Source organism: Cricetulus griseus, chromosome 6 (assembly GCF_003668045.3).
Source record: "Cricetulus griseus strain 17A/GY chromosome 6, alternate assembly CriGri-PICRH-1.0, whole genome shotgun sequence".
NCBI lineage: Eukaryota > Metazoa > Chordata > Mammalia > Rodentia > Cricetidae > Cricetulus > Cricetulus griseus.
The window spans coordinates 74873138-74886577 of record NC_048599.1 but is presented as its reverse complement, the minus strand read 5'-3'; the positions used below and the strand labels follow the sequence as shown (position 1 = coordinate 74886577).

Below are 13440 nucleotides of genomic sequence, written 5' to 3'. Positions count from 1 at the left end.
GTTCCAGGATAGGCCCCAAAGCTACAGAGAAACTGTGTCTCAAAAACAAAAACGAAAATAAAAACTAACAAACAAAAAAACAACAACAAAGGAATAACAACCCTTTAGTGTCCCGCACATCTCGTGATCGCTCCTGCCTTGATGACCATTTTCAAGTGTTTTATCTTGCCGAGTCCTCTTGTTCTTCTCTTTGCGTCTTTCCCAGCTCTGTGTCCACCTCTTTCAGTGTCGATTTCTGTGACTCCCTCCTCCACTTGGATGATGCCCGAATCCTCCCTTACACTGTGCAAATCCTGCCAGATGTTTTGCTAAACAACAAACAATCCTTTCTTTCTGTGTTCATCTGCTTCTAATCCACACGAACAGTCCATTCCATTCTTCCTCCTATTCCTACCTACTTCCCAACTCTCCCACCCTGCCCCAGGCCACACCGAATGCCACAACCCTCTCTGGTTTCTATGTTCTCAGAATTCAAGTATAGATAGAAACCATTTTTTTTTTAAATTGCATCTGAACTGATCACCAACAGACTTTTTGTTTTATAAGTCTTCCCAAAACAAAATAGCACAGGTGCTTATGTAGCATTCCTACTGTACTGGGCATTGTGAGTGATCTAGAGGTGGTTTTTAGGGTATGTTGGGAGATGGCTGTTGGTTGTAAGCAAGTGTTAGGACATTTGGTGTAAGGGACTTGAGCATCTGTGGCTTTGGATATCCGTGGGAGGTCCTGGAGTCAATTCCTCCATGGAAACTATAAACATCGTCTTAATGCTCAGCGTCTCAGTGCCTTACACTCTAGTAAAGATGTTTCAAAACAACAACCAGATGTGGTGTGCTCAAGAAATCCCAACTGTGTGCTAGGTGCAAAATGAGGAGTATGCATCTGTGGGGAATGAAAGAGGAAGTGAGCTCATCACTTGACTAATAACAGCAATACCATGAGGAGCAGCTAATGGAAGGACACTTATTTTGTGCCATATCAACCTTTCATATGCAAAGGAGAGGTTCTCAGATGGCAGTTACTATCTTCCCCACCAGTGGGTTTTGTTCTGACTCTGACAAACGAGAAAACTGCGCAGGAAAAGCTAGATAACCTGCCTGTTAGAGCAGGATGCCTCCACAGGATGGAATCCAGTTACATCTCAACCAACAGATGGGTAAGTGCTCTTCCTTCCTGAACCCTGGGAGACTTTAGCCTTCTAATGCAAGCCTGTCCTATATGACCCATTGCTGCCACATAGAGTCCATCAAGACAGTCCCTCTGTACCCTGTCCTCTGAGAGCCCACATTATGCTTTGTTTCTACTTGGTGAAGTTCTGTGACATTCCAGGACTTGGTTCTTTTACATCTACAGCAATGATCATTTCTTAGGATTCAGCACATTACAAAGACCCAGAAGAGCTGAGTGACCTAGCACTCTCTGTGAGAACTCGGGCCTTTAGACAGTCTCACATCTCCTGCCAGAGGACTTGGACCAAGAGAAAAATGAGCCAGAGTACCTTGGCAATTATTTTTCTTCAAACAAGCCAGGCCCAGTGATTGGTGTGAAGGACTGTTTAGCCCCCTCTTGTTTTTGGTGCCTGCCAGCCCCAAAAGAAGATCTGTGCCATTTATAGAAAAATCATTAGATGTAAGATTCTGTTCCCATTTCCTTTGCTTTCTTGCCCTCCTGGCAGACAGAATCCCAGAGGTGGCATAAACAAATCCATTCCTTTTATTTTTTTTATCTTCTCTTCTTCATCCTCGTCTATTCTTCTCCCACCTCCTCTCCCTCTTCCCTCCTTTCTCTCTCTACTACTTGAGGTCAACAAGAGAGACAGACTTTCCCAAGAGGCCAAGGGTGACCATGATAGAAAATGAAAGTTATCTGCTTGTGGAAAACTTTCCACATATGAACCAGAAATTCTCATATCCTTTTTGGGCCAGGGTTACAGTTCCATAGAGTCAGAAAGACATTTCCCTGGTGGTTTAGAAGTTTCTTGGCTTTGCAGTATTGGAGGAGCAAACAACATACAAACAAAACATCCCTGTTATTATCTCTTGACTGGGTATCCTGGGAATTTTCCCAGGATACATAGTGGCAGAAGTTGGTAAGATGCGGCTTAATCTAAATTGGCATCTTGCTGTTTGACATACATCCTTTAACTCATGCCGTCTTCCTGAGGAACCTATCTTCATAAATTTGCCGTATGCTCCTTTTCTTGCATATTGTTAGAGTTGAGTCCCTCTACCAAAAGATATGGCTGGACCGTCATCTTCACTTTGGATCCCACCCTCACAAATCTATCCAGGACTCATCACCAGAGATTATCATCTTTTCTCCATCCCTTTAGTTTTGCCTTCTCAATGGGCTTTGTTTAACCTTTAATCAACTTCAAGTATTTTGCTTCTAAAATAAAAACAACTCAGGAATCCTTCTTCATGTACTCTGCCTCTCTCATCAACCATTCTTTTTGCTTTCCCACCTTCTTGGAATATATATATATATATATATCTCCCAACTTTTACACAGCTGGCAAAAGCCAGTTTCTGTCCTGATAAACTGCTCTCAGTGGATCAATATCAGGTTCTCTGTTACTAAAACCCAGAACTATTTCTCGTTTTTTGGGAGCTAAAGGTAATAATTGACATTGTCTGCCACACCCTACCTGTTATAGGAGTTGGAGTAAAAATAAAGCTAATGTTTTCAGGGGGAGATGGTAGCTTCACCAGGCATGTTTGGATGTGCTTCCTAGCAACTTCTAAAATACATTTGAATTAACTGAATAAAACCTGTAGTGCTTTTATATGTATGTCATCATCAGGTTAAATAACTTTTTAAAATAGTTTTCAGCATGTGTCTGAAACTGTTATAAGCATTTTGGTTGTATCATTTTGACTTCCTAGAAACCATGTGCACTGGCCATTTCTCATTATTTCAGTTTTGAGAAGGCCCACACATATTAAAATGCTTAGAGTTGCCAACAGGTAAGGGACAAAGATCACATTTGACTCCAAGCCAGGCTGCCTCTGGAGTGCATTCTATGACTTTTCTTATGGTGCTGTGGTAAAACCCAAGGCCTTGCACATGCTAGATAATAAGTCCTTTATCTCTGAGCTACATCCCAGCCATTTATTTTGTCTGATATATATAATATATATATATATATATATATATATATATATATATGTGTGTGTGTGTGTGGTGTGTGTGTGTGTGTGTGTGTGTGTGTATGTATATATATATATATATATATATTATATATATATAATTTTATGTTTTATAATGTAAAACACACTTATATTAGAGAGGCACCACATAATATCTTGATTCATGTATATACTGGGTAGTATCTTAGTCAAGTTAAATATGTATGTCTTTTTAGAAATAATCTCTTCATGATAAAACTGCCCACATCCTTCTTTTACCTTTGAAATGTACAGCACATTTCTGTTGTTCTAGTGAGCCTGTTATGCGATAGCAGAGTGGGGTTTCTTACTCTCATCTGACTGTCTCTAATGCCTTATCAACCTCTATCCTGTGTTCCTTCTTGGACACTTGTGCTGGGCATTGTTAACCATTAGCTTCAACTGTTCCTGGATGTCCTAAGCCTAAATCTTCATTCAGATACCACCCCCGGCCAGCCAGATTCTCAAGACCAGAGAGGGACCAGCACATTCAAAGACAGAGATATACCAAAGGGTTCAAGTTCAGCTCTGATCATTTGATATGCATCCCCCAGCCCCATGGACAGATGTGTCTGGTTACCATCAGGACAGCTAGACTTGCAAGTGAGCCATGCCAGATTCGTCCTAGTGCAACTTCCTTATTCTTACTTCCTAATGACAGATAGATTGCACCACAGCAATGCAGATTCATTTTGCGTCGTTGTTCTAATTTTAAAATTAAGGTTTCCACTTAATCATACTCATAGAATTTGAATGGAAAGTGGGTGTCCTCAACTATGACTGTGCTGACAACAGCATTACCTCATCTCCTTTCTTTCATTTTTCACATTTACTTATTTGTTTGCTTATTTAGTTCTTTAGTAGCTTTTCAGCACCTTCACTGATAGGACTTTGGAGGTGTGGGGAATGTGGTCAAACGCTCCTTCACATTGACTGGCTTGTACTTCCTCATGAGAGAGTACAGCTACCCTTAAAGAATTCAATGAGCTTTCCTGGTGCTGATTTTCTGAGATGAGTTTTCATATTCTTAACAACTGCTTTTTTTTTTCAAGCCATAACTTGCAAATGTAAGATATGAGGAAAGACATTCCGGATCCTTACTAGCTTCAGCAACACTGAAATGTTCTTCTTAGGTTCATAGAAAGAGCAGTTCCTCACTGAACTTCTCTGCTTCATCCCTAGGGACAGGATGAGAACTTCAGTCAACGTTGTGGGTGATTCATTTGGGGCTGGGATCGTCTATCACCTCTCCAAGTCTGAGCTGGATACCATCGACTCTCAACACCGAATGCATGAAGACATTGAAATGACCAAGACGCAGTCCATTTATGATGACACGAAGAACCATAGGGAAAGCAACTCTAATCAGTGTGTCTATGCCGCACACAACTCTGTCATAATAGATGAGTGCAAGGTACCTTTCCCATTCCTGGATATTGAGACCTGCATATAAATAGTGCATGCTGAACTTCTTAAAAACGCAAAACCCTGCATCCATTCTTACCATGCTTTTGTAAGGAATCATGTAACCCAAGCTTCTGTGAGGCCCAGATCATCCCATACAGCATTGTGGGAAATCAGCAAGTCTGACACCAAAAGAACCAAGCAGTTGCTTGCTTCAACAGATTCCCACAACCACTTCACTCCTCTTTGACTTTCTATAGCATGAGTATCCCTCCTTACTCTGTATTACAAATTGCTTTTTTTTTTTGAAAAGTTTGATTGGATGTCTTCCTTTTATTTTTGTTTTGTTTTTATTTTTATTTTTGGGTGGGAAGGGAAGTTTTAGCCTGGCTTTTATTTTTCATGCCAAATGGGGATGCAGTTTCAAGATTAACTGTCCTTCAAAACAGTTATCCAGAAAGTCTTTCTAAAATGCTAAGTATCACACACTGCGGTTCTCCTGGACTGTGAGTGTTCTGGGTTCTCCTCCAAGCTCTTGGGTGCCAAGTCTTCAAGCTCGATGGGCTCTATCTGGCCTTCACTGTAACTAACTTGACATTGTTAAAGATAGACTGTTGTGACCAGAGTGATGCAAACTTGGAGAAACCCTGGCAAATGAGGGGGGGTTGGCTTGATAAAGGGATTGAGTATAGCAACTGAAGCCAGTTTGAATCAACAGAGATCCCTTCTCCCCTTTTGCCTCCTGATAATAAGATCTCATTTAATCTTTATTACTGTGTTAAGTCTTTGATGATTCTGATAACACCATGATTTCTGCTGGAGAGCTCAGGCTAACAGAAGCTATTCCATTTAGCAGACTGTATCATAGGTCCAGAGTTCTTGTAGAGGAGAGAGTCTTGCTTGGTCCCTCTACATCAAGTACATGTACAGGTGAGCCAGGGCTCTGCTACAAACTGGGGAGTGAGACTGCTCATTGATTAATCAATTGACAAGACAAAGATGTTTTCCGTTTTAAAATTTCAGATAGACTTTTGGGGCAATAAGATCATCCTTTTTCTTGCAATGTTAGTGTTTTTCACTTCCAAGTAAATGTGTTATTTTATACATACATACATACATACATACACACACACACACACACACACACACACACACACACACACACACTCTGTTAGTTTGGATCACTAAGGGTCAATATCCTCACAGAACACTTTTGATCATATTTATCAAGTATTTATTGTGTGCCTTGTATGACTTAGTGGTGTGTCTCCCCTCCCCCATGATATTCCATATTTTCATCGTTCACCAAGTATTTACTGAGTGCCTATTATAAGACCCTGAGACCCTGACTGATTTACTGGAGGTATCCAAACAAGAATATGCAGTATATTTCAAGAAAGAAGGTTTGAACGCAGATCACTTACACTCAAGGAAACATGGGATGAGATAGTGGAATAACCATATATATTTTTTATTTCACTGTTATGTGCAAAATGAATCCTAGTCAGTGCTGAGACCCTTTGGGGGCTCTCAAGGGGCTTCATAACACTGTCAATAATGTGTTTTGGAAAGTAAGGAGCAGAGGGATGGAAATGTCTTCCCATTTCAGACTCACTTTTCTCTTCTTAAAGAAGGGAAGAGGCTAGGAGATGGTGGTGCACACCTTTAATCCCAAACTCAGGAGACAGACATAGGCGAATCTCTGAGTTCAAGGCCAGCAGATTGAGTCCTTGGCAGCCAGGACTACACTGAGAAACCCTGTCTTGCAAAGCAAAAGGCAAAACAAAACAAGAAAAATATTACAAGAGTGTTTACTACATGTTTTAAGCAAAACTGCAAAGTGTAAAGGGAGCAAATTGATCCTGCCACTACAAAGCAAGCCTATAAATAGTGGCACTTGATCTCCATCCAGCCTTATCTTGTCCAAACTCCCGAAACAGTGCTTGGACTGTTATAGGAACTCAGTACATATTTGTTGAAAACACCCTACTAGCATCTTGATTCCATGTCATATTTAGGTAGCCTTCTTTTTTTTTTTATTGGACAGTTTCATAGAACTAGTTGCTCAATCACTCCATAAAATTGACTACCCAATCAGCCACCTGCATCTGTATTGGATAATTAACATTTAGATGCTGTCAGTACTCAATCTGAGCAGGCCCCGAGGATAATATATCTGGGTGTATTGGTTTCACAAATATCTCAGATGCTTGTATTTTTAGTCAGGTGATTGGCTTTAGCTCTTTGAAGAGGATCAGATCCTCAGCCTTCTCACTCTAAGTCAGTCACCTGTGTTGTCTCCGATGTAGGAGGCAGCCAGAGCTATGTGGGTAGATCCACACACCTCCCAGAAGTATCTGGATCACATTTATTCATTTCTCTGAACTTCTTTCCAGTCAACGCCCACCCTCACCATTGTTTAGGTCCAGCTTTTAGAGCCCAGCAGGAAGAGTTGTCTGTCAATGCTTGTTGCCAAGGCCCTACCCTTGACTGAGCAAGACGGGTAGAATGGGTTAGGGAGAGGACTGCCAGTTTCTTTGATTCCACAGAGGGACATGGAGTGCCAGAAAAGCCACTGTTCCAGCTACTTTTGAAACACATGTCCCAGTATTTACAAACAAGAAGTGAACACACCCCACTTGTCATGTGGTTCTTCCGGATGCCACAGCTATACACTGCCATTGATCTGATTGATCACTGAGAGCCAAATAAGCATATTCAAGGTCACAAGGAATAGGTAGATTTCTCCAGTCTGCCTCTGGCAGTCTTTCTTGACAGTTTATTGAGTGGGAAACCAGTTTGCTGCAGCTCTGGTCAAAACTCTAACCAATTTAAGCATTGTTGTGCCATGCTAGTCTCTTACTTCACAATGGTAGTTTGGAGTTATGTAATCACCTCTTAATTCTCATTGGAGTAACAGCATATGAGCCATCACTGCTAACTGCATGAGCTTTTGAAGCAATGGTGTGAGGGCGGGTTGGGGTGTGCTAATGGGAATTGGAAGAATGGACAGGTTTTTTTTTTTTTTTTTTTTTTTAATTTTCATTGCATGGTTCACGAAGGTCACTTGGTTCTCTGTTCCTAGCATGCTGCATGTTCTTGATGCATGCATTTCATTTCCACTTGGGTAAAAAGGAGGTCAGATTTCTTTCCAACTTTGCTGCATTTGTCATGTCTCCATATTCTAATGCTTCCATAAATCCAGTCTCTTCATTATGTGGAATATCAATCGTGGGTTTAAGTTTGCACATGACGTTGAGGACAGACAGACAGAAGAAGGTAAGCTAGGAAACCTGCTTAGAAGTGGATGGGGAAACTTCCCTCCTGCATAAAGGTTCAGTTTGCTCTGGGCCAGGAAAAACATGTATATATGGTTTGCTAATTATAGTTTCCTAAGTGTCTGCATTGAAATGATTTGGAAATGCATTGCTACTTTTAAACCTGTCCCCCGTTTTGATTTCTAAAATGAAATTAGCTTATTCAGTAGAGCCAAAGTGTCATCATTTCAGTAATTAAGACTGAACATGTACGAAGTTTACCTGGGCTTACTGTGGCTGAACCTTTCACATGCATGAGTAGAAGTAGCTGCCTAATTCTGGATTTCTTTTTGTATGGTTGTATGGAGTAGCACATGGGCACTCACTGTATTTTAAGGACTACAGTAACACGTGATTGGTCCATGGGTACTGAGATACCCCACAACCCTAAAAATGTTGTTGAAGTTGTCCCTAAATGCTGACCATCAGTGATCCCTCAATACTCTCCTGACAAATACAGACAATTTAGTTCTCTTTTCACTGTTGAACACCGGGATGGCTTCAAAACCATGGAGCTTAAATGGTATTTGAAACAATACCATTTAAAACTGTGGTTTCAATGTTCACTGTAAGCTTGGATTTGGTGCTTCTCCACATGACCCCTGGGTGGTGTTTCCTGTGCTTCGTGGCCTGTAAGTTGGAATGTTGATCGTAATTGTTTTCAGGTAACTCTGGCGGCCAATGGAAAGTCAGCTGACTGCAGCGTTGACGATGAGCCTTGGAAACGTGAAAAATAATGACCTGACTCTCGGCCAATTCTTGAATAAACTCCCCAGCATATCTTATGGTAAAAGATGCTCTAAACAGGCTTCCTTTACAAAAGGAAAAATGCACATATTTCTATGTTTACTTAATCTGTTAGCCGAGGCTTAGAGGAGCTGTTGTATACCCGTGATGACAGGCACAGTGCTGTGTCTTTGCCAAATAATGCTTCATAACTGTCTAATTTTCTTACTTGTGTTATTACCTGAATGGATGATGCTGGAGACACCACTTTAAACAGAAGACACGTTCTTGCCAGCTTCCCTTTGTCTCAATGTACAACTGTGGATGCTCTTTTCCCGGGGGACAGGACGAAAACAGTGTGGTACACTCCAGGGACTTGAGACAATGAGCACACACAGTGTGGTATTCCTTAAGTGTTCATGGCTTACCTTGTTCTGCACAATGATCCTGCTAGAAGCTTCTAGAAGTTTTCCCCCTCCAGACTGTAGAGTCGGCACCTGCACTGATTGAAAGCATCTGTCGTAGGGAACTTGCATTTTTGTGTACTGTCTAAGTTAAATATTTCAGAGTTTCAGTGGGTGCCCATACTCTTGGAAGGCAGGTGACCTTGGAGCCCACAGTTGCTCTGCCTTCCCTATTTGTGTGTGTGTGTGTGTGTGTGTGTGTGTGTGTGTGTGTGTGTGTGTGTAAAATGGGGAATTTAAATGAACTAAGAATTATTTGCATATAACCTTGAGAAAAGTAAAAGAACATAGTCAACCTAAATTTTAACCAGATTTAAATATCCAAACTCACTTGTTTGACTTGTGTTCAGACAGCATAGTGAAGTTAGGTGTGATTGTCTGATCTCTGTTTCTATTTGTTTCACTCTTAATCTCATTTGACTTCCTAACAAAAAGATATTTTCAATATCCAAATTGCTTCCCTCATGTTCTTCTCCATCTATGTGGCTGAAATTTAGCTTCCTCACACAAAGGGACGCATGTTGGCTGTGCTTCTTCTCATATCATTTCGATATATAATATATAGAAAGTGTTCCATTATATAAAGCACCTGAAAACCATCATAAGACACAACCAAATCCTTCCCCTTCAGTGAGAAAGGAGCATAAAGCCAACCTTTGTATAAAATCCCTTAAAGGTAATATTCCTATGACAGAGTCCAGACAGTCTCAAACCATCAAGTGGGGCAAAGAATGGCTCCACACAAGTCTCAGATAGATTCCTTTCCAAGGACTGTGAAAGTTTGAAGGAAGAAATAATATAATTGTCACGGAATGGTGGTTTGCCTGTGGTACACAGCCAACAAATTAATGACTAGTTGTGCAAGCTAAAATTATGAGTGTCTCTCCTATTATCTTCTGTTGAATAACCCACAGTATTTTCCCAAGATTCTTGAGCTTAAGGGTTAGCTGGGAACTTGAACCACTAAAAATCAAAATACACTTGACTCTAAGGAGCAGATGGAACCTGGTCCATAGGTCAGAGTGCATATGTCCTCTGAGGCAAGTAGAGTTAGGAAGACATTCCTAAATAAGTAATAGGACCCAGCATCTCTGAGAAAGGGTACTTACTGAGACATTGCCTCTCCTTTTAGCCTCTCTTGTGACTTCTGTCTTTCAAATCAAACAGCTTGGAAACATATGAATTATAAGAGATTCCTTTTTTGTTTTGTTTTGTTTCATTTTTTTTAATCTCATAAACCTTAATTGTTTGAAAACAAGGATCACACAAAAAACAAGAGATTCCTGTTTTTTTAACTATTGTTTTTTTCTTTGTTTTATCCCATAAACCTTAACTGTTTTTAAACAAGAATCATTCTGGAGCAGTATTAATGACTATTTTGTTTTGGTTTGGTTTCTGGTTTTTGAAACTAGCTCTTGCTATGCAGCCCAGGCTAGCTTCAAACTCACACCCTTCCTGCTCAGCCCCAGTTCTAAGATGATAGGTGGACACCACCACATCAGTTGGCAGATGGTTTTTGAATGCTGGTTGTTTTCACCTTCATCTGAGGGTAGCAATGACAGGCAATTAATTCCTTATAGAAGACAAGTGAGATCAAGGTGATCGTCTGGTTTAGCTGTGGAACTATTCTAGAGCATCTGTAAGTGGTACCCCCCATATGGGGGTGCTTTCCTCCCCTGAATAGATGTATCTAGGGAAAGCATCCAGGAGCATGCTGGATTTTGCTATGTGTGACCAGGAAGGCCATTCCATACAATGGTTCTCCCCATATGAAAGGCCATCTCAGTACTTGTACATTGACCTTTTCTCAGAAGCACTCACAGGGAGACAATGTACGTTGTCACCTCATATTCTGCCTGAAGATCTTTCTAATTTGTTTTGTCTTTAGCTTGCCTCTAGCTGTCCCATTAGCCTATGTGAAAGGGCAGTGTTTTCAAGATAGCCAAGGTACATGGCTTCACTAGTCAGATTTTCCTGGTCTGTGACTACATACATTGTCTAATGAGAATATGTTAAGGAAATCACATTTATCTAGAAATTGAAAAAATTACATTGAAAATAAACAATTCATCAAATCTGAGACTATTCTGAAAACCTAGGATGTGGGTGGAATTGACATAGTACTATGTCGTATTTTTGTAAGTCCTCATCCATCCTTCCAATGGCACACCCACTGGGGCTTCCTTTGCCTAGAAAAGGTGCCATAAGTGAAAAAAAAAAAAAACAGATCCCAAGTATATTTTAAAAGCCTTAGTCTAAATAGGGTACTTGTCACTGTGTGTATTAATACAGCCATTGCAGTTCTGAATGCCCAATCTTTTAGTGTAGCTCTCTCTCTCTCTCTCTCTCTCTCTCTCTCTCTCTCTCTCTCTCTCTCTCTCTCTCTCTCCTCCCTCTCTTTTACATAACCACAGTATATGTGACACAGTGTCACATACACTAACTCCAGGGAGTTATGCTAGGGCTTCGGTAAGCCTATTCTTTAAATGGATTCAGTTGATACTTTATCATTTCAGAAGCAAACCAATTGAGCAGACGTTCACCCTTCCCTTCCTTACCCTTTTCCTTTGAGAAGCAAGAGGAATCATTATTCAGGTATTAAGGAACATTCACCAAATCCAGTCAGTGAATAGGATGGTTGTGTTTGAAGGTGGTGATTAACTTTAGGTTTCTGAGGGTAACCTCTCCATATACAGTATGCTAGAGAATTGAGGCAGCCATCAGGATCTGAGCACACAAAACCTCAGTAAAGTCCTGGAGGTGATTTTAGGACCACAAGGTCACTACCACATTCTGTTTTATACTTCCTGTTGGATATAGGAAAAAGCCTGTGTGGCCTCATTGCCTGTAGACACCATAAAAGACAAACAGCCATTTCTCCTCTCTCTAGTCAGCTTGGACATTCATAGAGTGAAAGGGTACCAAAATGTCCCTGGATGGAAACTAAGAAAATAGAGAAACAGATAGGAAGAATTCAGCTAATGGGGCAATTCCTGCTAGAGGACTCTGGGAATCTCAATGCTCGACTTGATTCTCAGGTAATTTCCAGCTGTGGCTGGAAAATCATGCCACATGCATTTGGTCAGAGGCCCCTTTCAGCCCTGAGAGACTGGGAAGCTTATCTGTGGGGTCCTCAAAAGAAAACCCAATCCTGCCTTCTTTCTGCAAATCATCTCCCCTTTGTCCTCCAAAGCAAAAGTTCACTGTAACTTTTCACTTTCAGCAGAATCCAGGCTCTTGCCTATGTACTATTTCCCTCATGCAATAGCGCAATAAATCCAAAAAAGTGTTCACACGCTTCTGACTCCGATAGACAAGTCCGGGCAGCATCAGCCTTTGATGACTAAAACTGAAGCAGTTACACCGCAGGGGCCAACTCACCCAGCTTCTGCTCTCTGCACACTGCCCTGCACTTTTGCTTTGCTTATTTTCCAGCCGAACTCATTATAAGCCTAGACAAAGTACCAGATGGGATTTTCCGGTATTGGGATACTTACAGGACTCCAGGGCCAAGGGTCATAAGGAGACAAAGTTTAAGTGTCTCAAGTGGGGGTTTCCTAAATCAAGTTGTCACTGAAGATTCATGGTCTTGGCATCTATACTACTTTCTGGCTAAACCCAAAAGAAGGGTCACCACATGCCAACCAAGCCAGGTAGCAATGGTGTCAGCTATTTTTCCATGAATGGAGTGAGATAAAATCTGCTCAAAAACACCAGCTAGTTTAGGATTTTCCCTAAAACTCTCTTCCCAGTTCTCTGCTTTCTTCCTTCCTCCTCCTTTCCTTCCATCCCATTGCTCAACAGACAGAGAAGTAAATGGCCATGTAGTTATGTGGGGGCTTGTTTGTAAGGAGATAGCAGATCTCAGCTGAGTAATATTCAGTCTCACTACCATAGTCTGAGCCATAATCAGGCACTGACACAGGGATGCAAGGATGCTTAAAAACAACGTGGTTTGGGAGAGGAACCATTTGATTTAGATACTGCTCACTTGCAGCTGTATAGCTTACAAAAGCCACTGTCTGCCTGCCCAGGCTTCTTTTGATTCTGTATGAGAAGAGGGGGGATTGGACCAAATGACTAAAGTCCCCGTCTAGCTCTGCAAATGCACTTTTCCAATTTCTGCTTTACTTTTTCCATCTTCAGAGGTTTCCTGCTCTAAAACATGACTTACTTATATTTTAAGCTGTAAAGACACACAATAATGAATAATCAGTTTAGATTCCCCCCCCCTCATTCCCTTAGGAAAACTCAAACTGGAGCCTCTGTTCATTCCACACTTTACAAGAGGCTTGGAGAGTGGCCATTTAAACCCATAGTTCACTGCTCTTCTGAGACACCAGTAAATATCCCTTTGTGAAG

General features: G+C 41.1%; 1 protein-coding gene across 1 annotated transcript in view; it reads left to right on the top strand.

Moving 5' to 3' along the window:
- Slc1a2 (solute carrier family 1 member 2) overlaps positions 1-13069 on the top strand; it is a 105880-nt gene extending 92811 nt beyond the window's left edge. Inside the window, exons 10-11 of the mRNA XM_035446778.1 lie at positions 4350-4581; positions 8554-13069. Coding sequence (XP_035302669.1) covers positions 4350-4581; positions 8554-8625 — 304 coding nt within the window. The 3' untranslated portion in view covers positions 8626-13069. The remainder of the gene's footprint in view (positions 1-4349; positions 4582-8553) is intronic.
- The last annotated feature ends 371 nt before the right edge of the window (positions 13070-13440 follow it).